Below are 27,880 nucleotides of genomic sequence, written 5' to 3' on the forward strand. Positions count from 1 at the left end.
AGCTCCAAAAGCCATTTAGGGCTGGCAGACCAGATCTGAGGAGTCTTGGATTATATTGTTGACTGTGTGTTGCAGAGTGACAAGAGAAATGGGGTTGAGACCCCTTGCCCTGGTCAGAATTGTGGCGAGAGAACCCCATGGCCCTGGAGAACCAACCATGAAAGTCCTGCAATGGGGAAATACTTACCCCATGCAGGCACGATGACAGGGAGCTGGCAGCAGCAGAAGGATCTGCCTCTGTGGTTCATCAGCCACCTATCTGCATGGCTGGGGCTGGTGCAGAGTGGTGATGTCACCTGGCAGTGCCAGCTGCCTGATTTAAAAGCCAGCTGCCAGGAAGAAGCTGGGGAGCAACAGCTGGGAAGCAGCTGTGTGTTGACTTCTCACCTCAGCAACGCCTGGTATCGGACGCAGGAAAGATGCCAAGGGACTGACTGCAGGGCTACACGCAGGGATGCCTGAGTAGGTAGGAGAAGTAACTACTTCCCTGACTATTTTTAGTTTGATTTCTGGCTACAGTTTATGTTCCCATGGGCCCTCAGGGACTCTGGGCAGAAGCACAGAAGGCCCTATGGCCTGCCTATAGGCTCGAAGGCACATTATCCTAAATAGGGAACTAAGCCTACTAAGAGCATTCAGGCTATATAGGCTGAAATGGGCTAGAAGGACCTCTGTCCAGTAGCTGGATTACGACCAGGTACCAGGCTCATAAAACTGCATCCAAGGCCAGATTGTGACCATGCAATAAGGACTGGCACCCAAGGGGCCAAAACAGTTGACACATGGCCAAGTCCCTCAGGTTGGCCCATGGAAGGGCTGTAGGAGAGGTGTAGGGGATGGTCCCAGCTATAGGAAGCCTCCCCCACTTAAACAAGACATCAAGATGTGGTGGATGAGTATCAAGGGCTTTCCTTGGGAGGTGATGATTGACTGGCATGAGTGCCCAAGTGAGCGTTGAACTGAATGAAGAACATCTGACCCTGAACCAGTCAGGGCCGGTTACTCGAGTCTAGGCAGGTACACTGTGGAATAAAGAAGACTGAATAGAGGTTTTGATATATCTTTAAATACGTGAAGCATGCATTTACACATTCATTAATGCGCTGTAGTTACTGAGCAGTAAGTTTAGTACTTATATAACCAAGTGCTAAATCAGTGTGCAGTAACTGGTGCTACTGCACAGTAGTACCAGTGCATGGCTCCTTAGTGACACTAACTGTGCAGTAACCTAATAGTACTGCTGTATCGCTTATTAGCACAGTTTTTGCCCTGCATGTTAGTGTCTTGTGTACATGTGCCCAAAGGCATGTACAGTTCTTATAAAGAGCGTGGTGATAGCTTGTTATCTATGACTGCAGGGGACAAGACAAAAAAGTCTTAAGTTGTAGCAAGAAAAATTTAGGTAGGATATTAGGAAGACTCTTTTTGTTATGAGGATGGTTAAGCACTAGAACAGATGACCTAGGGAGACTGTGACATTTCCATCTTTAAGGGCACTTTAGACAAACACTTGTCTGGAATAGTTTAGATAAGGGTATACCTGCCTTGGGAAGGTTGGCTGCATTAGAGGACCCATTAATATCCAGCCCTGTTTTTCTGTGATTTGATGGATGTGGTTTCTCTTTTTCTCTCAAACTCTGCACATAGCATCTGATTTTTAAGGTATTATGTAGGCCACTTTGTAGTATTTAGTAATGGATAGGGAAAGTTGGACTAGATCTTTGAAGGGTTTGGGGCATTTCAGTGCTTACTATTTGGTACCTGGTACAGAACTGGATGCCAAGCTTCCCGTATGATGCATGGGGAGAGTTAGATACCTCTGTGGGATGCACAACAGCTAAGTGCGCGTCTATCTAAACTACCCAATGAGAGATGCAGTGAGCTCTTTGAGCACCAAGTACAGGGTTGATTTGCGGGGTGGGGGACAGGGTATGCCAACTATAGATGGAAGGGTGGAGGTGGAATGGGATGGGCAGACTAACTAATAGGATGGGTGAGGGGAGGAAAGACTTACTTTCCCAGGGTATTGCTGCTGTTGCCGCTGCTGTAGCAACATCAACTTCACTCATTCATTTAAACAGCTCCTGTTATACATGCTTGCAATTGTTGCAGACTGTCCTTGGTTTCTTCTAAATCTGCATGCTTGCTGTGGCTAAGTGCCTGATATTTTAATTTGTTCTTATAATACCACTGTGAGAGGAAAGTGTAATCCCTATTCTATTAGGAGATTAAGTGATTTGTTGAAGGTCATAAAAGGAGTCTGAGACAGAACTAGGAACTGAAGTAATATGTCCCAAGTCTGTCTGGTCCCCTAACCATAAAACAAAATTTACTTTTTACTTTGCATGTGTACACATTGTATATATAGATATCTATATCGATACAGAGATTGATAGATCAAGCTGTATATATAAAATTATATATATACATACAAACATACTATATATTGCATATAACTGAAAAAAGATACAGTAATGTATAGATCTATCTGTTTTTCAACTGTATGTAATATATGGTTGGTTTGTGTGTGTGTGTGTGTGTGTGTGTATTTTTTTTAAATGTTTCAGATGGCTTTGTCATTATTAGGCCCTCTTTTTGGCTGTGTTGCTTGTTGCAGTATATCAGAAGGTATCTGTGCTGCAGCTGCATGCCTTGAAGTTCTATGTAGGCGAGGGTGGGTATCCTGCGTCTCATGAATTTTAGCTTAGACTCATCTTTTGTACCCAGAAATCATGCCGAATTCTTATTAAATTTACACCTTGGGCACCCAAAAACTTTCTTTCTCTAGCATAATAGAATCTGTATAAAAATAAACTTTGCTTTCTAATCACTCTGGTTTCCTTTCTTTGTACTGGGACTGCTACACTGTAATAACTGTAATCATCTTGGCCAAAGGGTTGTCTTCCAGTGTGAACCATCCCCTTTTGGTGGTTGAAGAATTATGTGATTAACCCATTTACCTGGAGTGGATGTTGCAGCTCTTTTATCCTCTTTGTTGTGTTTAGTTTTGTATAATTTATTTCTGAGCTATTTTTACCGAGCACATAGTAAGGAGGGATGCTCCTGACAAACCGAATACCATGTCTGCAGATTTAGTGAATGTAACAGATTAACCAACATTTCAAGAATTTTTATTGGTCAACAAATGTGGTTAAAGCCAGTTTACCAATGATGGGCTGTTTCTGTCTAGTTAATAACTAGGAACTGCCTAGTTGCCCTTACCTGCTGCTTATGCCAAGTTGGCCACAACCTCTCAAGACCTGCCTTGAGGTCTAAGACACACACATCCCTTGTAAAATTGTTATGGACTCTCAGCTTCCTATCTGTGGGGTGATAGTCTCCTTTGATAGTTTAAAAAACAAACAGGCAAATAAAAACCATGAGAACTCCTTCCTGAAGCATCAGAAAAAATAGCAAACAAACACATTCAAAACTTTGAAATTAGTAGGTGCACTTGGAGGTGCACAGCACCATGCAGTGTAAATAAAGGCTCCTGTATTTACTGCTTGGGTAGACCTGTATAGAACATTGATTCTTTCTTAGTAGTATAGAGTAGAAAGATACCTCGGAGGTAATCTACTCCATCCCCCTGCACAGATGCAGGATTTCCTGTTCCTTAAACTATTCCATCGAGCCAGCTTCTTGAAAACCTCTAATAAAGGTTGTTCTTTTCCGTTGGTAGGCAGCTTATTTTATCACTCTGCTCATCTTAGGTCTTTATCCCCACCTCAGATTTGATCTATATGCGTTTTTCCTGAAATTTAAACTCATTGTCACACTGTCGCAAGGGAGCACAGGTTTTCTTCATTTTCTTTATAATAGCTTTTCAAATGTTTGAAAACTGCTATGATAACCTGTCCCTTAATCTTCTTTTCTCCAAAGTAGCACACAGTTCATTCAGCCTTATGTAGCCTGACTTCCAACCCCTTTGGCACCTTTGCTCTTGCTTTGACATCCTCTTCAGTTTGTTTGTTCATTTTTACATCCTGCTTGACATGTGGTAGCAAGAACTAGATGCAGTACTTCAGCTGAGACCTAGTCAGTAGGCCTGTGCAAAGTGGCCAGTATTTGATTTGATTTGGATTCAGATTTAGTCGATTAGGGGGATAGTGATTTGATCTGGTGATTCGGATCACTGCCTGGAATTGATTTGGCCAAATCAGATTTGAAATATTTGGCAGTGATTCGGTATGATTCAGCAATAGACTATAATGGAGAATCACTAAAATACCTATAACTTGGAAATGTGTTTTGTTTTTTTTTCCCCCCCCAGAATTAGATTAAAACAGCATCACCGTGGTGGTGTAATGTTTCACCTCCTTGGTCTTGCTGATCTGCCTTTGGCAGTGCTGGCAGATAACATACCTGGGATCATCTGTGAACTCAAAATGATCCCACACTAGACTACCCCCTCCCCCTCCCCCCCGCTTCTGGGTTGAGGGTGAGGATCCTGCCCCCCTCCTCAGCAGGCTCATCTCCTGTCTTATGCCCCTCAACAAGAGGGAAAGCTGAGCCACCTGCCCCCACAACCTCCTCTGAGGTGCCTTCCAGAGAAGGAGACCTGGCTCTAGGGGAACTTTGAGGCATGTGGAGCACAAACTCAAATTCCCTCTCCTTCCCCAGAATTTCCCTGGCTATGGTGCTCAGCGCCCCTGCTTCCAGATCCAGCTCCTTCTCTGGCACTGGGAGGCTTATGCTGGGAGTTGAAATTGGGGTGGAGGAGACTGTCATGCTGGTGCTAGTGGCTATTTCTGGAATTAGGGGAGGTGGTGCAGGTGCAGGGACAGGTACTGCTCCCACTTCCTTGCTCCCACTGGCAGCAAAAGACTCATCACTGCCAGGATGTGTCTGTGTTTGAGGGGGGACGACTTGCAGCTCTCCCTCTACCCGCTCTAGCCCCACTCCCTCCCCTGCCAGAAGACCTGGCACTTGCCTTTCCAAAACACTTCATAATGTTTGCTGTGCTGGAAAAAGTGTGTGTGTGTGTGTGTAATACAAGTTGAATAGGGTGTGTGTGTGTTTGTGTGTGATATAGTATGCATTTAGTGTGTGTGTGTGTGTGTGTGTGTGTGTGTGTGTGTGTGTAATATATGTGCTTTCCTGCATGGTGATGGATGACACACTGTCAGGGAAAACACAGCCTTCTTTTTAAAAAGCATGGGGGGAGGATAAAAAGAACAAATAAGAGGATTTTGGGGGAAGAATAAGTTGAAAGGAATGGATTGGATAGGCATAAATAGAGGGACTCTAGGCAAGGGTAATTAGTAAGGTATATCCAATCCCTTCCAAGAAGAGTCTGAATCGAATTGGTGACCAAAGCTTTGCACACCCCTACTAGTCGGTGCTGAATAGATTGGTTCTATAACCTACTGTGTTTTGCATATAATAGTTCTCTTAATGCAGCCCAACATGCATTTGCTTTTTTTTTTTTTTCCTTTTTGCAAATATAAAAAAAAGAAAGGCTGTTGGTATAGTTGGACAGTCCTAAAATCTGACATTCTCCCACTCTAGATGTACATGCTTTTGGTTTTTATATATTTATTACTTAATTGGAGAATAATATGAGTTTGAACACTGGGTCTGTCCAATTATGAAGGTATGGAAGTCCAGTATTCTCACTGAGGGACTGAGCAATTTAGAGTGAGATAAATTTGCATTTGTCAGAATAGGCATCTTAGTCTTACTGCTGCATGCACTCAAAATAAAGGAATCGCCAGGAATATCAGTTAATTCAGCATCCTGTTTAACTGAGCCTGACAGCTTAAGTTTTAACTGTTGTGGATCTAAGTTTGGGGGATGATTTTTGGGGTGTGAACCCCAGCATTTTGTTTTTGTTTTTTCTTGAGTTTTCTTGGCATTCCATGGCTTGTGGTTGCTTATTGCATTATCATTGACTAAAGTAACATATTTGTAATATGCTTTGTTAAATATATGGAATTTAAACGCTACTAAAATTGAATAAATATTAGGAAATATTAGCAACATACACTGGAGATGTTGAATTTTCCCATTAACTTCAAAGGGCTTTGGATCAGGCTCTTAATACAGAGAGATTTTTTTTAAGGCGCTACTAGCTTCCAGGAAAGGAAAGCTAGGTGTAGTGCCCTGCCTTGGAAAGGGAGTTGCAAAGTGCCCTGTGCCCAGGGACTACCAGGGATCAACAGGGCCCCTGCACTCCCTCAACTGGGAGTGAAGGCCAGGAAAGTGATATTGCTAAAACAGCTGGAAGATGGCAATCTAGTTTATCTCCCCATTATCATTGACCTTAGCTTGTGGGATAGTTGTGAAATCACTGGCCTTGTCTGAATAAAGCTGTTCTGATTTTTTTTTTTTTTTTTTTTTTTTTTTTGCTCTTCTGCAGCACGAGTCAACCCAGTTCATTGTATTTATCTTTTTTTGTGTTCCCCAGTGTGTATTTATTCAGCATTTTGAAGTTCGAAGTTACTGCTCTCTTATGAGCTATCGTCTTACATCTGTAGAGCAGGGACTTTGAGCTGTGGAAAGGAGCACTCAGAAAGAAAGGGGTGGGGAAAGTCAATACAAATGGAATGCCTTTTTTGATCAACTGTTTGGAACAAGATCACATCACCACAAACTCTTTATTCCACCGAAGCAACAATTGGAAGATGTCATGAATGTATTTCTGCTCAAAACACTGGCACCCAATTGACTATATCATAGTGCATACCCGGAACTATCGCAATGACCATATCACTAGACCTGTGACTAGTGCAGGTGACTGCTGGACAGATCATTGTTTAATACTTTCCATTGTGTGTCCATTCATATCACCCCAAAACAACATAAACAAAAGAAGCCACCAAGGAAGAGGTTCAGTGTCAAATGCTTGAAAAACCATGCTAAAAGTAATAACTTCCAGCAGGACTTCTGCAAGAAACACTCTGACCTCCCTGGTGATCTTGATACCATCGATCACTGGGAGAGCCTCAGGAAAGGTGTACAAAAGAATCTCTAGTCGTCTTCACAAAGAGACTGATTCAATGAGGATGATGGGAAAAGAAAGACTCTCATTGGCAGGTAAAAGCGAGCCTTCAAAGCTTGGAAGAATGACATCATCTCAGCAAGATGTTCTTCTTTACATTAAAGCTGAGACCTAAACAAAAGTTTTAGAGTGAAAGAACAAGTGGTGGGAAGAGATTCAAAAGTTTTCTAATATCCATGACATGCATAACTTCTTCAATGCAACCAAATCTACCTATGGGTCAGGCACCCAAGCAGCTGTCCCTCTGAGGTCTACAGAGGGAAAATGTTCCTTAAAGATGGCTCTGCCATCAGTGTATGGTGGAAGGAGCACTTTCAAGAGCTCCTGAACCAAGATTATAATGTAGAAGACAATACCATCAAAGCCATTTCACAGCGCCCTTTAAGAACTACCTTGTCAATCCACTAACTTATCAAGAGGCCTTGAAAGCCATTAAGCAGATGAACAAAAAGCATATGGTCCTATTGGCCTACTAGCTCAAATTTACAAGCAAGGTGGAAAAAAGCTCTTTCCAATTGCATGCCACTATTATTAAAATCTGAACACATGAACATGTTCCTAGTGACTTTAGAGATGCCAGAATCCATACTATACTTAAGATGGAAATAGGATTTTGGCAATTATGGTGGTATTGCACTCCTGTCCATAGCTGGGAAGAAACTTACCCACTTTCTCCTGAATAGACTTGCTTTTTTTTACTGAGGAGATTCTACCCAAATACCACTGTGGTTTCAGACCATTCAGAGGTACAATAGATATGATCTCTGTTGCCTGGCAGCTGCAGGAGAAGTGCTTCAAACAATACTAAGATCTTTACATAGCCTTCTTTGACCTGATTAATGTTTTTTATTCAATCAATGGAGAGGCCTTAAAGAAGATCTCTGAGATTTGGATGCCTGCCAAAGTTTATTACCGTCATCAGACTTCTTCACAACAACATGGCAGCAACAGTCCTAAGCAGTGGCTTGGAAATGGACCAGTTCACTATTAGAACTGAAGTCAAGCAAAGATGTGTGATTTGTACCAACACTTTTTTCCATCTATATAGCATCTATTACATGTCTCGTTGGTGATAGACTTCTATATAGAGTCAGCATCCAGTATCACATAGATGGGACTCTCTTTAACATCAACTTGTTATGTTCCAAATCAAAGATAACCAACACCTCCTTTCCTTTACCAGGAATAATGGTCACAAGCTGGCAGAGGGTAGGTTTAGTTTAGATATCAGGAGGCGCTACTTCACGGTCAGGGCGGCTAGGGTCTGGAACCAACTTCCAAGAGAAGTGGTGCTGGTTCCTGCCCTGGGGGTGTTTAAGAGGAGGTTAGATGAACATCTTGCTGGGGTCGTTTGACCACAGTATTCTTTCCTGCCATGGCAGGGGGTCGGACTAGATGATCTGGTCAGGTCCCTTCTGACCCTAGAAACTATGAAACTTATCCTTAATATACTGATGATTGTGTTGTGTGTGCTCACTCAGTTGATGAGCTCCAGGTAACTCTTGATTGTGAAGCATAAAAACAAAAACTGTTTAGACACACTGACAACTTCACAAAAACAAAGCTACTTTACCAACCCACTCCAAACTAGCCAGCTTTTCCTCCACATATAACAATTAGAGGGCAATCCTGGGAAGGCTGAGCACTTCGCCTACCTGAGGAGTCGCCTTCCCCCAAAAGTTAACCTATGCATCAGTATTCAACACCAGATAAAATCTGCCAGTGCTGCCTTTGAACATCTTTGAAATGGTGTCTTCAGTGACATCAGGACCCAAATGAAGCTTCTCATCCATCAGGCTGTTGTCATCCCTACACTGTTGTATGGGTATGAAACTTGAATGACATACTGGAAACACCTGAAGCTGTGGAACATTACCATCAGCAATATCTTCAGAAAATACTCCCTATCAATTGGGTGGATAGAAGAACGAACACCAAGCAAACACCACTGGCGTTGAAGCCATGTTTATATGGCACCAGCCCCTTTGGACTGGATGTGGTCTAAGAATGCCTGACAATTGGCTCCCAAAACATGTTCACAACTCACCGATGGCCACTGCTCTAGAGGTTGGCAAAAGAAATTCAAGAACATTTTGAAGGCCAATATGAAGAAATGCAATATCAACAGCAGTGCCTGGGATACTTGAGTACTGAATCATCCCCAGTGATGCCATGATGTACTTCATGAGGAGAGAGTGGTAGCTAGCCACATATGTCTGAAATTAGGCAGAAGGCAGGGTAGAAACATACCTTACAAATTAACTGAATAAGACGATATTTAGAGCACAAGCTTTTGTGAACTCGAGTCCAGAACTGGTGAAGTGAACTGAAGTTCATGAAAGCTTGAGCTCCGATTTTATATAACTTGTGTGTGTGTGTGTGTGTGTGTGTGTGTGTGTGTGTGTGTGTGTAAAATACACGCGCACACACACACACCCCCAGGGCCATCCCAGGGGGAGGGGAGGGGCAAATCAGGCTTACTACCCTGGGCCCTGCACTTTGGGGGCCCCATGTTCAGTGCCATATAGGCCCTGCCATGGCTGCCAAGCGCCGCTGACTCTGCTAGTTGCCACAGAGTCCTCCCAGCTTCGGCTGCTTGCCACCCACCTCCCCTCCCCAGGCCTCACACCCCTAGGGATGGCTCTAACATGCACACAATATTATTTGGTTAGTCTATAAAGCGCATAAGTCTATAAAGTCCTGCCTTCTGCCATGATGACAAAGCATTGATCATTTCAGCAAACTCTCCTCACTATGGATACATAAGAAAGACAAAGGGAAAGATATTGTGACCCAATATTACCAGGATCTATTTCCAGAACTTTTTGCAAGATGTGCAAATGTCATTAAAACCTCCTATTTTATATAACTAAAAACACACTTCAGGTTGTGCCCATAGTGAGTGTTTATAAACGTCTCTGTCATTGTTAATCCCCACCTCCCTAAATTGATTATTAATTTTATATTTACGTGTTATATTTCTTAATTTTAAAAGTAAACTCTTTGGGCTGAGGACTTATTTTATTATTGTTGTACAGCACCTAGCGTGCTAGGACCTTAATCTGTTGTACTGTAGTAGTGCCAATGAGTAAAAATTATTGACTAGTACATGGACCGTGGTGTTAGATGCAATGCTGTGCATGGATGGTTGAAAAAAAAAAAAAATCCTGGCATGCTTTGACTTTTATACCACCCACTGACCAAAGAGCTAGCTATTTTTAAGTGCATGCATTTTCTTGGTGCATTAATTGCATGATTTTGGCAGACAGGAAAACAGATGACCAAAATTACTGGAATTAGTTAATATGTTTGTGCAAAATTAACAAACAGGCTTGCCTCATACACTGAATTCTTTTAAACTTCATCTCTGGTAGGTGTCAAACACAGGTGTGGGGGAGAGTGTCTAGGGATCTGTGACATAACATTAAAAAATGGATGCAGGTCCCAGGGGAAATGGGGGTTTCTTGGAGTTCCTGAAGCTAGAGAACCTAGTTGATTAGCCTTAATAGGGGCCGCTGAAGGGCAAAGAACTTCCAATGCCGAGTCCACTGGGATGGGGCAACTTGGGGATCGAAGGTTCCAGTCTCAGAACAGAAGATCAACAGTAGAGACCAAAGGCCAAATGGCTATTTTTTAAATATGTTGTTTTCAGGGATAAGCTAAATCGCAGCTTTCATTTTTGTGGATGCTACATATTTTAAGGACTTTTGAAATCTAGAGCCCTCATGGGTTTAGTTCCAGTGTTGCTTTAGTCAGCCTTCCAAGGCCCTTCACCACATGGCAGTGGGAGAGGCAGCTTCTGGGGCATGTGGACTACATATTAAATGCTTGCGAGGTATGTGTGGCCCACAGACTGCCAATTGGAGATCCTTGGTTTAAGTGAAAGGAGCTTGTTGTGAATAAAAGGATCAGTATACATTCTTGATATGATTCCTATACTTTCCTTAAGCAGAGAGATGTAGCTAACTTGTTAGTTTGAAATCAAGTAGAAAGCAGGGTAGATTTACACCTACCCAAACAGATATAGATAAATAGCAAAGGCTTTCATGGGTGCATGCTCATTTCATTGGTGGATGCCCTTTCACAGGATCAGATGAAGTAAGCATCAGCCAAGTGAAGGCTGAGAGGGGGGACCTGGTGACTGTCTATTAACTCACTAGGGGGGACCAGAAGGGTTTGGGGGAGACCTTGTTTCCCCTAGCTCCCCTGGCATAACGAGGAATAACGGCCACAAGCTGTTGGAGAGGAGGTTTAGATTAGACATCCGTAAGAACTACTTCACAGTCAGGGCAGCTGGGAGCTGGAACCAACTTCCAAGGGAAGTGGTGCTGGCTCCTACCCTGGGGGTCTTTAAGAGGAGGCTTGGTGCCTACCTAGCTGGGATCATTTGAGCCCAGTTTTTTCTCCTGCCCAGGCAGGGGGTCGGACTTGAAGATCTACAAGGTCCCTTCTGACCTGACTTCTATGATTCTATGATAATGTAAAATAACTGTGTTAGGCAGTCAAATTAAACTTTGTTACTGCGCGAAGAAGGGTGACTGTGCCCAAAAGCTTGCCTAGAACTTTTTCTAATTACTCAGTTGGTCTAATAAAAGATATCACAGCTACTCAAAGAACCTTGCCTGACTGTCGCTACCTTTTTATCAGGTAGATTCTTTAAAGCACAAATATAGAAATCTAAAACTCATTTGAAAGTCTGAAAGTTAAGCACTGATTTGTTTTTTGACTCTTACATATTCTTATATGGGGGGAGATTTTTTTCAAAAGCACTTGGTTTTCTTTCCAACCATGCACAAGCTTGAATCAGTCTTGTGCATTTATTTACATGCGGAACCTTACAGAATGCAAAAGTATAAAACACAACAGTTTAACTTAGTTGAATGCTCTGTGGGACTACTGCCAGTTAGAGACCAGCTTTGAGCAAGCATTGGACACACTTGAACACAAGTAGTTTCTAGGAAGACTGAGAAATTTGACCTCATTCTCTACTCATTATGCTGGAAATTCAATTGACCTCATATCAACTTTGTTAAACCCCTTCCAGTTTAGTGCATGAAAGTAGAGCCCATGACATTTGCTGTTGGTATAGGAATTTTGACTGAATAAGTATTCCAGGATCATCCGCTATTCTGTTACTTGTATAGCTGAACTATCCTTTTAATTATAACCACAGTATTACTGGAGATGTAGTAAGATACACTGTATGCTTTAAGACAGTGACTTCTGGAGAGAGAATGTCTGGAGAATGTGTTCATTGAACCTTCTCAGTTTTAAAATCACTAAAATGTTTTGTTCAAGGTAAGTTTTGTTCTTCACTAATCTATTGATTAACGTTTTTGTAGAATGTGACTGTGGCTACTAATAAACTTTTAAAATGCCAAGATACATTTTAAATTGCTAAATGGGGATAAGTGTTCAGATTTGTGGTATCCTATTCCTTCACAGAAGTAATCTAGCTGTTATTCTGGGTTTTGGGCATTTCATCTGCCTTCCTTTCAGATTAAATAAGAGAATGAATATATACTGAAATAAAAAGAAGCTTCTGCACTAAGACTAGACTGCATGCTAGCCCCGCCATTGTGTGAGCGCTGTAATCTCAGGGATTTTCCAGGCTCAGCTAATAAATGCAGGAATGGGGAATCTGTCTAATTGGAGCTGTATGATAGTGTGGAAGGAAGAGCAGAAAATCGTAGCAGGCAGCCAGAAACCAGCTCTGGCAATGAGGATCTAAGTGAAAGGTTTGACAGAGCTTTGGAGAAGCAGCGCTGCGGGAGAGAGTCTGGGAACTGTGGACAAAGAAACTGTTTCCTGCTGTCTGATTCCTCCTCATCTAGGGAAACAGCATTCTTTGTGAATAAATGGGATCAAATCAAAGAAATATTTGGCTCTATCAGCAATTTCTCCTAATAGAAATACCTTTTAAGATCCCTTATTTTACTGGCTACCTGCTTGGGCCAAAAGGATAACATACCAATTATTTTTTTTAAGATTGTACAGCCCAACACATTCTGTTGAATTTTGGTGAGCTAGGCAGTTGTGTTGCATTCCCTGCTTTGGGAAGAATCCCAAGTTATCTGACTTTACTTTATCTGTTATAAATAATATATATTCATATTTGGGATCAAGTTGCACGTAATATTGTTCTTTCTTACCATAGGTCTGTGTTGTCTGGGTTTATGCTGTTGCATACAAAAAGGTTTATGTGATTTCCCTCAGTGGTTTGAGATGAATTTGAAGAATCTATTCTTGTACTGTTGAGTGTACTGTTGAATCCATTACTGGCTTTATTCTGCAAGGTGTTTACACCCACAGCATCCCTTAAATAAAGTATCTACTCAAGAAGTAGGGAGTGGATAGCACATTGCAGGATCCAATCCTAGAAGCAGTATATTTGCATACAGTCTTCTAAGGTATTACCAAATATTGCTTTGGGGTGTTCAATTGATTTCTGAGCACTTAACCAATAGGTTTTCACTGGCTGAGTTCACTCTGCTGTTTTTTAAATAACTAGAAAACGGTTTGATGTAACCTTTGACAAATTGGAAATATGTTCTGAAATAAACAGGATGAAATTTAATAAGGACAAGAGTAAGGCGTGCACACAAGCAACTCAAATTGTCTTTATTAGCATGACTTTATGAATCACTCAGCACTTTCAAAAAGAAAGAAAGGAGTATATGAAAGGATGTAATATAAAATATATGCCTTTTTGTGCTTTATCATTTATTGTTATTAACTTTTTTCACACCCCTTTTAAGGGTATAGCAATAAAGCAATAGTGGATTCTAGGAGATTTAAAAATATAATTAATGGATCATCAGCATGTGATCATTTCTTGGAAGACTGTAGTGTCCTTGAATAGGCATTTGCCTTTCATTTTTGGACTATGATTAATTTTATTTTGAGATTCCCTATCGCTGGCTGCAGGATTACATGAGTCAGTATAGTAGTTGCCATAAGTGAACATAGACAAAGCTTTTCCATTTCTGTTTCTTTCATGTCTTTATCTAATAGCTTTCCCTTTAGCTGCTTTTTGCCTATTTTATTTCTCTACATTTTCTTCCATAACACACTGTTGTCCCTGATATACAAGATTTGATTTAACTAATTTTTTTCAGAAGAATATATTCATCATTTTGGCTTTTTTAAAATTGTGATGCTTTCTTAAAGAAAAATATTAGGGAGGAGAAAGGAAAAAGGTCAGGCAGATGTAGAATCAGGTAGAAAAGAGCTCATAAAAGGAAAAGGAGGACTACCTTAGCCATTGTCATGCCCAAAGAGGAGATGCTGAACCCTGAATGTTTTCCAGTGTTGCCGGTAACTACAGTTCAGGCTGGTATAATAGTGGGAAGCATGCATATGGCAGTTGCCATGCCAGAGCAAGTCTTTATGTGGCCCAAGTGACCTCTTTCCCATTTTATTTTAAAGCCTTGGGTGATGTTTTGCTTTTGATTTGGATTAAAGCTAATCCCCCAGACTGGAGTCAACATTCTCATTGGCTGTACTTACTTTGCTCCTTGTATTTCTATGTTTAACTGGGTACATTTCAAGATTCTCTGCAATGGTTGTTTTACTTTCCAGCCTGCATCCCAATAAACGTGGATCACAAAAAAAGTTCATTTAAGAGGAAAAAAAGGCTTCCTGATTTCATGTTCTCTCAAACTGTATGCATTTTTTAAAATTTAATGATAGGTTGGCAAGTGGTGCAATCTTGTTGTATCTTACAGTTTTTGGTGTCTGTCTAAAAGCAGCAGATCCTGCAATCACATAACTGTGTAAGACTCTTAGCTTTCATTTACACAAAGAAGCATTTTTAAGCATATCTGACAAAAAAGAACTAAGCATAACTTAATACCCAAAGATCAAGGGAAGAAAAACAATGTCCACATGGATACATGCAAGCATACACCTCAAATCACCGCCCTCACATTTCTTTAAAACCAAAGCCAACCTTGAAACCTTTTGAAGACTTTATGATTTTAAAATACTTAACGTTTGGCAATGCTGCTGATTATTGAGAAGGTCCTTTCCTAAAGTGGAAAGCTTGAACTGTGTGCATCTGGACTAGCACTGGTTTTAGTGGGTCCATCAGTTTCGTATGGATTATATCATTATAAATCTAACTTTCAAATGTTACTTCCCCATCTTCGGTAGGTGGTTCATATTCAGTTCCATTCAATGTTAGTGTCAAAACCTACTGTATTTTTTTATAAGCTACTTTATTTTAACTATTTCAGGTTTGACCTTTCTAGGAAACTTTCCTGGATATTCTGGGATTGTGGGTTAAAGGATGGCACTGCTGTTGTTTCCAGACAAAGCTAAATGGGATTTTTATGAACTATATTAATTAAATATAACAAATTTGCTTCTTGCATTAGGTGATATTGCTTATTGTTCCTTTTAGATATATTTTGGCCAGCTTATGAATATACCAGGTAATAGCAGCCTATAGATGTAAAAACTGATTTCTTTGCATTATCTTATATGATATAGAGGAAAGCAATAATTAACATATGGCATTGATACTGAAGCCTCAAACTCTGAAGAGTTAATAGAAGCTTATTTTTTTCTTTTTACATTTTGCAATATGTTTGTTGGGCTGGAAAATATAATATTTGATCTCCAACATGCAACAAGACTTTGTTTGTGCAACCTTCTTATTTCAGGATTTGAATGGACCACTGTTTCATATTGTCATTTTAGGGTACTCCACCTCTTGAATTATTCTGTTAGTCCCAACAAGCATGGGTTTATGATGGGGAGCGGATATCCTTTAATTCGAAGATAGGCAGCAGTCTCTTTCATGGTAGAAAAGGGTTGGATTTACAGGAAGTCCTTGGCTTTTATGAGGCTTAGTGGCTGCTGTGTGCAGTACTCTTGCTTATCCTTTCAGCCTTCATTTAAAGAGGCTGGTATGTGTAGGCATTGGCTTAAAAAACCCTCAAAGTTCAGGTACCAGTTTTTGATGTTTTCCTTTACCATTCTCATTTTGCCTTTAGGTGATACCTGGTTTTGTTTAAAGGTTCAGTACAGTTGTGGAGAAAAGAACTGATTTTTTTTTTTTCTTCCTTCTATCCTTGGTTGCAGTTATAGTTTATGTTGGAGGGATCATCCAAGCAGGGACAAGCCTGAGCCTGCACTTATTCACTTAGTTTATCTGCTTATCTTCTAACATCTCACTTAGCTCATTAGACCTCAGGGCACCCTTCAAAAGATCTGATGGCACCCACCCTGGCACCCTAGTTCAGAGTTCACTGCTCTATGCAGATACAATCAGTGTGTTTGGGGAGATGGAAAAGAGATGTGAACAGGCGCCATTAGGAGACAAAAGTACAGTAGAGGCTCTACATGGGTTGTGTATGACCAGATGAGACCCAAGTAGGAACACAGATGTACTATGACTCATGTGTTTCAGACTGGCTTCAGAAGAGGACACTTCTGCTTACCTCAGACAGCTTCTGTGGTCAATAAATCATGACTTGCCTTTGCCCCCTGCATGCTCTGCTGAGCTCATCAAGCCTGTAGCTGGTGGATCAAACCTAAGATTCAGTAGGACTGAGATGAGGATTTTGACCTATGTGCACATTGCCTAAAGGGTTGAGGAAGGCCTTGTGAAGGCTTGTGCACTTCATAAGGTGTACAGAAACCAAAACCAAGTCTCTTCTAGGGACAAACAGCTTAATCCCTCAGTTGCCCATTCATCCAGTCTCTTCACAGGCAGGGGCCAATGGGTGCCTTCATCCTGGTAGGGCAGTTAATTACCAGTGCAGAGGAGAACGGTGAGATTGTTATGGGACGTCATGGCTTGCACAAGAATGTGCCTGTCATTAGAAGATGATTCTCTCCGATCAGTCAGCTATTTAGGAAACTGCTCCAACACGCTAATACTCCTTTTCTAGGACTTGTTATCAGGTCCATAGTGATAGAGAGTCAAGGAAGCGGGTGAAGTTGGGGAGAAGAGCAGCTGAGAGCTCCTAGGAATGAAAAAAGCTTGGGGAGATAAAGCCAGAGATCCATGACACCGGAAGTCAAATATTATGAAAATATTTTGGCATCATTGACCCTGAAGCAGCAGAAGCTTCTCTCTTCAGTGGACATTAGTGCAACTTCTCTTCCCAGAGTTCTGCAGGAGTGGGAGTAGAAACTTTCTGAGTTTGCACCTGGTTTATAAATGCTGTAGCAAGGGTTTTTCCTGGGAACATGCACTTTTATCACTAAGAGCTCTTTCCATGTCAAATTTTACTATTTTACCCAGAACTGTTGTGCTTGGTAGACCTTAAGGGTGGGAAAATCCAATTTTTTTTAAGATAGAAAAATCTATAGTTTTGCATGGCAGGAGTTCACATAGCTGATAAATTTTCCCCTCAAACCTTTTTGCAAGCAAGCAAGCAAGGAAAACAATCCAATAAAAGCCCACTTGTATTCAGAGGGGTATGACAGTAAACAAGGGTTAGAATCGAAACCACTTTATATTCTCAGTGGTGGCTCCTGGTGATGTGATGTTTGAACAGAACTTTAACAGCAAGAAGTTAAAGCCAAACAAAATTAGTCATTGTCCTCTTTTCAAAACTGGAGTCTCAAATACTCATCAGTCGGTTCCTAGATAACATATTCATAAATGGAAAACAACCCTCTGGCATTGGAGAAGAATGGCCAGCATATATGTACCTTTGTAATATTGGGCAATTTTTATTAACTTTTCTCAGGCATCTTTACACTTGCTTTGGGAGTGTGTGTGGGAGAGTGTTTGTTTTAATTGGAGCAGCTCCAAGAACTGCTCTAATTAAAGCATCCACAGCATCTTGTGTATCAGCATCCCTGCGCTTCAGTATAGCAGTGGGGGTTCTTTATCTAAAGCTTGTCGAACAAACTTTAATTAAAACGTCCCCACCGTCATTTTGAAGTGCAGGGACGCTGATACATGAGACATGGAGGTTAGCTTAGCATGCTCCAGCAGACTCAATCGAGTCCGCTCCAATGCGCTGTAATTAAAGCATGTTGGAACAGCCTCCTGATGTGTACTAGTACCACTTAGTGTTAATATAAATTCCTTTAACTTTAATTGTTAAAGATCCAGTCCATTCTTTTCCATATCTGTTTTAGCACGCATTTTTCCCCACTGTCTCTTTCCTTCTTGTCTATGTTTTGCTAGAATAAATGCTAACTACGGAAGCTACCTAAGCTATGTATATACAACAAGGTTTCCATGATGATTCCTTTTTGCTCATTTGTACTATACTACACTTAATAATATGCCAGATAGCCTAGGTTGAAAACACTTATTTTCTCCTTAAATTTTATAAACCGAATGAGTTATCCAGTATGCATGAAAAAATTGTTGCAAGAAACAAACTTTTGGAAAAATGCCTGGATTCTATTGCAATTCACTGCCAGATTTAAGTATTCAAACACTTAACATTTTGAACCTATTTGAATGTTATGAACAATATCTGATAGGCCAGCAGCACAATTCTTGGGTTATTCTTCTCATCCTCTAATTTCATGGCTACAATTCAGCAAGGCTTTTAAGTATTTGCATAAATCTATCCCTGTCCAATCCTCATTTTTTTCAGCTCTTAAAGGTAAATGTGTGCCTAAGAGCTTTGCTTCATTAGGGTCTATATTACTTTATTGCCCAGATCTACTACTTGAGTTTCTGGAGTTAAAACTACAATTTGATTGTACCTAATAGAGTAGAAGTGTAATTTTTAGTTCTTTAATTGGCCATACAATCTTTCCTAGTACAACCCAAGTTACATTCCTACAATATTAAAAACTCCTTTAATTGTCTGTCCCTGAGTACTTTACTAGTTATTGCAAAGCTATCTAACTAATGAAAAATATCCAAGTAAGTGTTTGCTGAAAATATCTTCTAGTAACCATATGCTAAAATACTGTTTTTATATGCTGTTTGAATCTATGGAGCCATGGATACATGATGTGTATATATAACTTGTATTATTTTGATTATGTCCCAGCCTTAATTACTAAAGTTTATAGTGCAGTCTCCCCAAAGTCAATATCATTTAGTTAATGGAATAGTGTTGGCCTTGGAAAAACTATGCAAATAAAATTGCTTTAAAAATTTGCATTTTAAAAGGCCATAAGTATTATGGTACAAAAATGAAACAAAAGGAAAAACAGACTAGCTGAATAATGTAATACTTCTCCCTTCAGCTGCTAAATGGATTTCTTTGGCATCTGGATAGATAGAAGGTTAATTTCATTATGGCCCTTTCCTATTTGCATTATAGGATTCACTTAAGTATAGAAAAAAGTCTTTTACTACACATAGACTACAGCACTATGAATGAAAGATCCCAGTCAGAGGCACTGCTTTTAAAATAAAATTGTTATTTTTTGTCTGGCGATTTTAGATACAAACCAAACAGAACAGCAGTTGAGGCTCCATGATGTGTAGGAAGATGTTTTAACTGATGCATGTTGTTTTTTTTTTTGCCTACACATTTCCTGCATCCCCCCCTTTACCTCCTCCTCCCTCACTTAACATTTGTCATGATGACTCATTAAGTTTTACATACAAAAATTATTGATTCTCAATGTTAAGTCTGAATCAGGGATAAAATTCTGAATTTTTGGATAGAATTCATTAGTAAGTATTGCTGGTTGGCATGTTATTTTATGTGAGTTGTAATTATTCTCAAAGAATAAGATTTTTATTTTCTTAGGATACTACTTTTCATGTAAATTTCTCATTCAGCAGAGAGTTGTTTTGAAAACCTCATTTTTTTTTAAAATAATAAAGAAATATGCTAACAGGACAATGGAAATCATCAATGTTAAGTTTTAAGCAAACAGTGGCATGAGTTTAGACTTTTGTTTTCATAAGCCTTATAGAAGAAATTGTTTAGTTTTGTTCAGTATTTATAAAGATACAGTACAGCATTTAACAGGGATTTGACTGATACCCCGTCACAGCAATGTTTTGTTAAAGCTTAATATTTACAGATTGCCAGATGCATTGTACAGCAATTTCTCATTTTGTTTTGGGGAAGGAGAACCTAGGACTGTCTATTAATCACTTCAGTGATGGTTGTGGAACAGGGACTAGCTTCTGATGCTGATGAAGTGTATCTTTTGAATCCATAAGAAAAGTATTAAAAGAAGAAATTGGAATTATTGATTGTGACATTGTTTGGTTGATTGGTTTTCCTGATACATCAGAGATCTAATAGGTTTTCCACAAGTTATTACATTATTGGGATGGCATGAAAATTAGAAGCAATCTCTTCTGCAAGAGTTATTTTAAAATAATTGATGAGGAAAGATTTGTTGACCATGTGTAGTGTTTGTATTTTTACAGTTCATGCAGGCCAAGGCAAAGCTCTCAGTCTTACTAGGCTAAGATTCAACTAGTTGCGATTTTGAAAAACTTTTTTTATTGTTTTATGACACTTTCCTTTTGTGTTTGTTGTAATTAAGGTATAATCAACTTCTATCTTGTGGAGTGTGTTATAAGGCTGGACATGTCCAAAGTGCTGTAGCAAGGGAAATCCATCTTTTTGCTAGAGGGGAATGAATAAAATTATTTTTTCCTCCATCTTCTTTCCTCCCTTTCCCCCGTGAGGTATAATGTGTATTCAAGATCTGCCAAGGAACCAGACAGAGACAGCACTAGAGGGAGCATTAAAGGGGGATATAGCCACCCCACACAGCTGAGCCCGCCCCATTCCTGCCTGCCAGTATATTTTGATGACCTGGGTAAGGTAGTGTGATCCTGCAAGTAATTTTTCTGGTATTTAATTCGTGACACAAAACATCCTTTCTACTCTTAACCATATTTTTTTTATGGTCGTTTGACCCCAGTACTCTTTTCTGGCATGGCAGGGGGTCAGACTTGATCTGCTCAGGTCCCTTCCGACCCTACAAACTATGAAACTATGAAACAAAAGTCAGAAAAAGTAACAGTTGCAAAAATATAATTTTTTTCTCCATGTGTCACATTTGTCATCTAACAGCCTGGACAGACAACACATTTACATGAAGATAATGTTTTGTACAGGGATGCAAATTGGACTGTGATCCAGAGCAGACACACAACCAGCTCCACTACGGTAGCAGCTCACAGAAGCTATCATTACTGCATCTAGTATAGTGGTTATCATCCTTTTTAAAGATCAGAGCAACCCACCAAAAGTTTAGCAAGTTCCAATTCAGAAGCTGCATCCCTGTCTACCATCTTCAGTGCCTACTGTTCCTCTAAGAATTGATCCAATCCCTTTTTGAATCAAGTTAAACGACAAGCCTGCATAATTTCTTGCAGAAATAAGTTCCATAATTTGATTACTCTGTGAAAAACAACTTCCTTTTGTTAGTTTTAAGCCTCCTAGTTTAATTTTGTGTCCTCTAGTTGCAGTACTGAGAGAGAGTAATTAATAAATCCTGATTTATCTTCTCTGCACCATTTTGTAAACTTTTATCATGTCCCCTCTCAGGCATCTCTTTTCCAACCTGAAAAGACCCCCCATCAGCAACTGGTACAGAGATCTGCAACTGGTCTGCTCCCTGGCACTGTGCCCACTCGTGGATGCAGTGGGGTCCCTGGGTGGGTTCTCACACACCTGCCCAGAGACCCACATGCCCTGCGAATGGGAGCAGCACCACAAAACGAAGCCCACAAAGCAGCCCTCCCCCAACTCCTGTCAACATTAGTCATTGTGCTGACTTGGCTCTGTGACAGCTTGGGGGCGGAACAGGGGCTAGGTGGTGCCTCATATGAAAGCCCCCCTATACTCCTAACCATCCTTGTTGCCTTTCTTTATACTTTTTCTAGTTCTTCCATATCCTTTCTGAGGTATGGGGATCAAAACTGCAAACAGTGTTGAAGGTGTGGATTCACCATAGATTTAGAGAGAGAGAACTATATTTTTCCATTTTGTTTACAATTCCCTTCTTGGCAATTCCTAACATTTGATAGTCACCCTCACCCAGGGATACACATGCCTCGCATACAGATGCTGCACCAGGGAGCCTGACTCAGCTGCAGGGCACAGTGAAGCACCCCCTCCCCCATCAGCAACAAATCACAGGGATCTGCAGCCAGGCTCCTCCCTGGCATCGCACCTGTGAGCAGGTGCATGGGGGAATCCGTAGGTGGGTTCACACACACACACACACACACCCAGGCACCCACATGCCCTTCATATGGACGCTGCACCAGGAAGCCTGACCAGGCTGCAGAACATAGCAAAACACCCCCCACCCAGCATCAGCCGTTGTGCTAACATGGCTCTGAGACTGCTCAGGGGCAGAGACACCAGTACCTGGCCTTTAAGGCCAAGTCAGAGGACATGTCTTATGCCTCATATTTCTCCTGCCTGGCTGCATTAAGAACAGTCACAGTCTAATCCTAAACTGTTTCAAAACCTTTAATTATAAAAAAAGTGTTCAGGACCAAGAAAGTGATACAATAATACAGTAATTTTCTAAACACAAGAAGGAAGGAAGTATGCTGCACACTTCGACAAAAGCTAATCTTAATGACTCAGAAGTTTCAAATCACTCTTCATTTATTTAATAGCTTATGACCTGTGGTATCACCAAAGCACCCACTGTGTAATCCTGCAGTCAGTATAGACCCCAAAATGAAACTTTCTTCCCTGAGAGTTGTGTATCCCCATATTCTAAAGCAGGGGTGGGCAAAATGCGGCCTGCCAGGCTATTCTATCCGTCCCGTGGGGCCCCTAAGCAATTTAGAAAATTTATATTCATCTGCCCTGGGCTGCCTGTCATGCGGCCCTTGATGGCTTGCCAAAACTCAGTAAGTGGCCCTCCGTCCAAAATAATTGCCCGCCCCTACTTTAAAGCCCTAGTTCCAGGGGTGGCGCCAGCCTCTTCTTGGTGGGGGCGCTGAGGTGGGCTAGACAGAAAATTGGGGAGGCTGCACTATACATCTTCTGGCCAAATATATTTATTCATTTTTTTTTGTAACACCACCCACTTAAATGTATGTTTTCTCTCCGTTATCTGCAAAAGGAAAATAAAAATATATACTGTATGCAAACAGATCAGTCTGGGCCAGGGCAGGAGCACCATGCCTCTGTGGTATCATGCCAAAAAAACACAAACTGCTCTGTATTCTAAATTGTTCTTCATAAAACTACTTGAAGACAAGGGGTTGTTGGTTGTAGCCATGTTGGTCTAAGGACATAGGCAGACAAGGCTCTTTGGGTAGATAAAATATCTTCTATTAGACCAACTATATAGTAGGAAAAAATGTTCTTTGCAAGCTTTCAGGCACAAACACCCTTCTTCAAGCACAGGGAGACTCTGCGGGGGTTATATAGTTTCATAGTTTCTAGGGTTGAAAGGGACCTGAGCAGATCATTAAGTCCGACCCTCTGCCATGGCAGGAAAGAGTATTGGGGTCAAATGACGCCAGCAAGGTACTCTTCTATCCTCCTCTTAAAGAACCCAGGGTAGGAGCCAGCACCACTTCTCTTGGAAGATGGTTCCAGATCCTAGCCGCCTTGACAGTGAAGTAGCGCCTCCTGATATCTAGTTTAAATCTACCCTCTCCCACCTTATTCCTAGTCGCTCCTGGTAGTGCTTGGGGGAACAGGGACTCCCCCAATGCCTGCTGGTCCCCTCCGACTAGTTTTGTAACAGGCCACTAGATCCCCCCTCAGCTTTCTCTTGTGGAGGCTGAACAGGTTCAGGTCCCATAGTCTCTCCTCATAGGGCCTGCCCTGCTGCCCCCTGATCATTTCAGTGGCCCACCTCTGGACCCTCTCCATGTTGTCCACATCCTTCTTGAAGTGCGGTGCCCAGAACTGGACATAGTACTCTAGCTGCAGCCTGGCTATTGCCGCATAGAGGGGGAGGATCACCTCCTTGGACCTGCTTGAGATGCATCTGTGGATGCATGACAAGGTGCGGTTGGCCTTCCTGACTGCATCCCCACACTGCCGGCCCATGTTCATCTTGGCATCGATGATGACTCCAAGATCCTTTTCTGCCTCTGCACTGATGAGAAGAGAGTTCCCCAGCCTGTAGGTATGGTGCTGGTTCTTCCTTCCCAAGTGTAGCACCTTGCACTTGTCGGTGTTGAATCCCATCCTATTCTCATCCACCTACCCCTGTAACCTGTCTAGGTTTGATTGCAGCCTATTCCTCCCTTCTAGCACGCCCACATCCCCCCACATCTTAGTGTCATCAGCAAATTTGAACAGGGTGCTTTTTACCCCCTCATCCAAGTCTCTGATGAAGATGTTGAACAGTGCTGGCCTGAGGACCGAGCCCTGAGGAACCCCACTGCCCACATCCCTCCAGGTCGAAAATGACCCATCCACTACCACTCTGTGTGTGGCCCTCCAGCCAGTTAGCGACCCAATTGACTGTGTAGGTGTCGACACCGCAGTCCCCCAGTTTCTTAATGAGAACAGGGTGAGAGACGGTGTCGAAGGCTTTCCAAAAGTCCAAGCAGACTACGTCTACTGCTACTCCTGCATCTAAGGATTTGGTAGCTTGGTCGTAGAAGGCCACCTGGTTGGTTTGACAGGACCTGCCTCTAATGAACCCATGTTGGTTGCCCCTAAGCATAATCTCCCCAGCTGGTCCCTCGTAGACATGTGCCAGAATAACTCTTTCAAAAAGCTTGACCAGAATTCAGGTAAGACTGACTGGCCTACAGTTTCCTGGGTCCTCCTTCCTCCCCTTTTTGAAGATGGAAACCACAGTGACCCTTTTCCAGTCCTCTGGCACCACACCAGAGCACCATGAGTGCTCATACAGCTGTGCCAGGGGTCCCACAATGACCTCGGCTAATTCCCTCATTACTGTGGGGTAGAGATCGTCTGGACCAGCTGATTTGAATGCATGCAGTCTCTCCAGAAATTCCCTAACTAGTTCCTCACTAACCCTTGGCCTAGGTGTGCCTCCCCTGGGGCTTAAGGGGGGCCCAGTGGGGGGGGGGAGGGGCTGTTCTGTTCCCTGCTCAGGAAAATGGAGGCAAAGAAATCCGTTAAATATGTTGGCTTTGTTGTCTGGTGTGAAAACCAAATTTCCTAGCGTGTCCTGCAGGGGCCCCATGTTACCCGGAACCTTCTTTTTGGCCCCTACGTATTCAAAAAAGGACTTCTTGTTGTCCTTGATCTGGGAAGCTAGTCCCAGTTCCATCTCTGCCTTGGCCCTCCTGACCGCCCCACCACATCCCTGAGCAACCACAGTATAATCCTCCCTGGTGATGGCCCTTCCCTTCCATTGGGCGTGCGCCTCCCTTTTAGCTAGTTGACGTTCCCGGATGCAGGTAGGAGACATTCCGGGATTACACTCTTTGCAAAAGCCTAGTACAGTGGTTTTTACCCTGTGGTCTGCAGACACATGGAGTCTGCAGACTGTCTAAGGGGTGCGTGAAAGATGACTACAATCAATCAGTAATATGCAAATATCCACATTTACAGTTCAAAGGTGTCCACAGCTCCATTTGAAATTTTTTAGGAGTTTGCAAATGATAAAAGGTTGAAAACTACTGGCCTAGTACATTGTAAATTACAGGATAGTGCTACATATTTTAAAGTTTTTATCTAATAGCTTAATATAGATATTTTTATCTTTCATATGTGGTGAGATGCATGATTCTGTCAAACATGCTGTAGTCTGATAGGTCTTTTTCTGTTTCTGTGTTTTTGACAGGACATGGAAGACAGCCATGATGGCAAAGAGTTACATGGAAGACAATACTGAGAACTATTTAGCTTGTTAATGCCAAATACGGAAGGCTGCTTGGATAGTGGTTCAGTGTGGAACAAAAGATCTTTTTTTTCTTAATCTTTACAAATAATTATGTCCAAGAAAAGCCGTGCCAAGGGAGAGAAGCCCGACATGGAGACTGAAGCACTTCAGGCTGCTAATGAGGAGCTTCGAAGTAAACTGACCAACATCCAGATAGAGTTTCAGCAGGAAAAAAACAAGGTATGTCTTTGAATCTTCAGCTGATACTTCAGAGTGGTAAAGCATGTTATAAGCTAGCTTGCCACTTGATAGAACATCTTTCCAAAATCTGTCAAAATGATTTGACTTGGATACAAACTACTACATGGTCTGTTGGGTGTTTTGTTTTTTTAAGCATTCCTCAGACACAGTCTAGCCTCTGCAAACACACACTTCAGACATATGCTTTGACTGGCTATAGCAATCATTGATGTGTGTAGCAATCTTGTAGTCCTGATTTGACCCTATTGAGCTGCACGTGTTACTGCTCTGAGCAATTGCATAATTTGGTTATTTGCATATGGAACAGAGGTCTGAACATATCTCTCCATGGTGTAATCACTATCAGTAAGAGTAATCAGTGGAGTACTAATGAGATTTTGTTCATTCATCAATTATAAATATTTAAACAGAGGTAACCTTTTATAATTGTACTTTCTTGCAGCATCCTGGAGGTATGAACAGATCAGGAGCCTAATTCTTATTGTCAGTTTATTAAACATAATCGGTGCACCTGAAAGTACAAAACACAGAGGCACTGGGCCTATTCTGGTTGCTTTGTTCTGTTGTACATAAAAGCAGTCTCAGGAGGTGTAATATTTATTGGAAAGCCCAGATACCTATAAGCAAAATGGTAATTTTGGGACAGCATTTACAAAATGACTGTATGTAATAGGTGGTGGTACCACACTGCATGGCACTGGGTGGGCCTCACCTGGGTTATTGTGTACAGTTTTGGACACAACATTTTATGGAGGAGATTGTATCTTCTTCAGTGTTTCCTAAAACAAATGACAAGGATGCTAAAAGGGCTAGAATGCCAGCTGTGCCAGGAAACATTGAAAAAGCTAGTTATTTTTAGCATAGAGAAAAAGAGATTGAGGTAGCAATTTTCAAATATTTGAAGGATACAAAGAAGGAAGAGAAGAGTTGTTCTTCATTGCTCAGAGGGCAGGATGTGAGTGAGTTTAAATTGCTCCAAAGAAGAGAGAAATAAAATCTCAGGAAAAATCATCCCAACTGTAGGAGGGACAAGCTGCCTAGGGAAGCTGTGAGATTATTGGAGATTTTTAGGAAGAGGCCAAATAGCATTTGTCATAGTTTTAGGATTAATGTATCCTACAATGCTGGGGATTGGATGAGACGAGCTAGGGGAGCAACTTTGTGGCAAGTGTACTTACTAAAAGGTAAGCCCTGAATTCTCCCCAATTGTCACTCCAGTCTCCTTCACTTGCCCGGTATGTTAGTCTGCTTTCTGCATCTTGCTCCCAGCTGTGTGCTCCCTACCCAGTCTCTTGCTCTGCTTTCTGCTCCTGGCCCTGTTTGCTATTGTGTTTCCCTGCTTCTTCCCTGATCTGCCACATGTCGCATACACACAGGCAACCTGTGCCATTTGTAGTATGTGTACCCTGACTTCACCTGCCCTAGACTAGACCTTGTGAATCCCTTCCAGTCATATGATTTTCTCATGTGAACAAGTTAAAGTAGCCTGAAAAAATTTAATTTTCATGGATCATGGTAAAAGATGCCTTTATACATAGATTCACAAACTTTTATGTAGAGAAGGCAATTTGTTCTTATTTGTTAACACTTAAATGTTATTCTTTCTGTATCATTATTTTTGTTTTTGTTTCAAATCTCTGTGCCTACCCGTGCTTTATATTATTTTTATTGACGTTAATATGCTTCTTTTTCTGCTTGATCTTTATATCTGATAAATGAGCTCCTCATTAAAGCAAGATATTTGGATGACCTAAAATAGTGATTTTACAATAAGCCATCAACTGATCTCTTATTCTGTTACCATAATTAACTAAGTGAGTAATGATATTGAATTGTAGGAAGCCTTACATTTTTGCATGGAATTTTAATAAAATGGTGCAGATGAAAATTTGAGACTTTCAAACAAATCTTTATTAGGTTGGC

The 27,880-nt window shown here is 41.3% G+C and overlaps 1 protein-coding gene across 2 annotated transcripts in view; it reads left to right on the plus strand.

The window, feature by feature from the left end:
* Positions 1–27,880, plus strand: part of JAKMIP1 (janus kinase and microtubule interacting protein 1) — a 258,178-nt gene that overhangs the window by 96,954 nt on the left and 133,344 nt on the right. For both annotated transcript variants that reach the window (XM_090035563.1, XM_090035564.1), the window contains exon 3: positions 25,658–25,936. In XM_090035563.1, coding sequence (XP_089891689.1) covers positions 25,808–25,936 — 129 coding nt within the window. In that variant the 5' untranslated portion in view covers positions 25,658–25,807. The remainder of the gene's footprint in view (positions 1–25,657; positions 25,937–27,880) is intronic.

The sequence above is a fragment of the Crocodylus siamensis genome, chromosome 2, assembly GCF_052110815.1.
Source record: "Crocodylus siamensis isolate JL-2025a chromosome 2, ASM5211081v1, whole genome shotgun sequence".
Taxonomy (NCBI): Eukaryota; Metazoa; Chordata; order Crocodylia; family Crocodylidae; genus Crocodylus; species Crocodylus siamensis.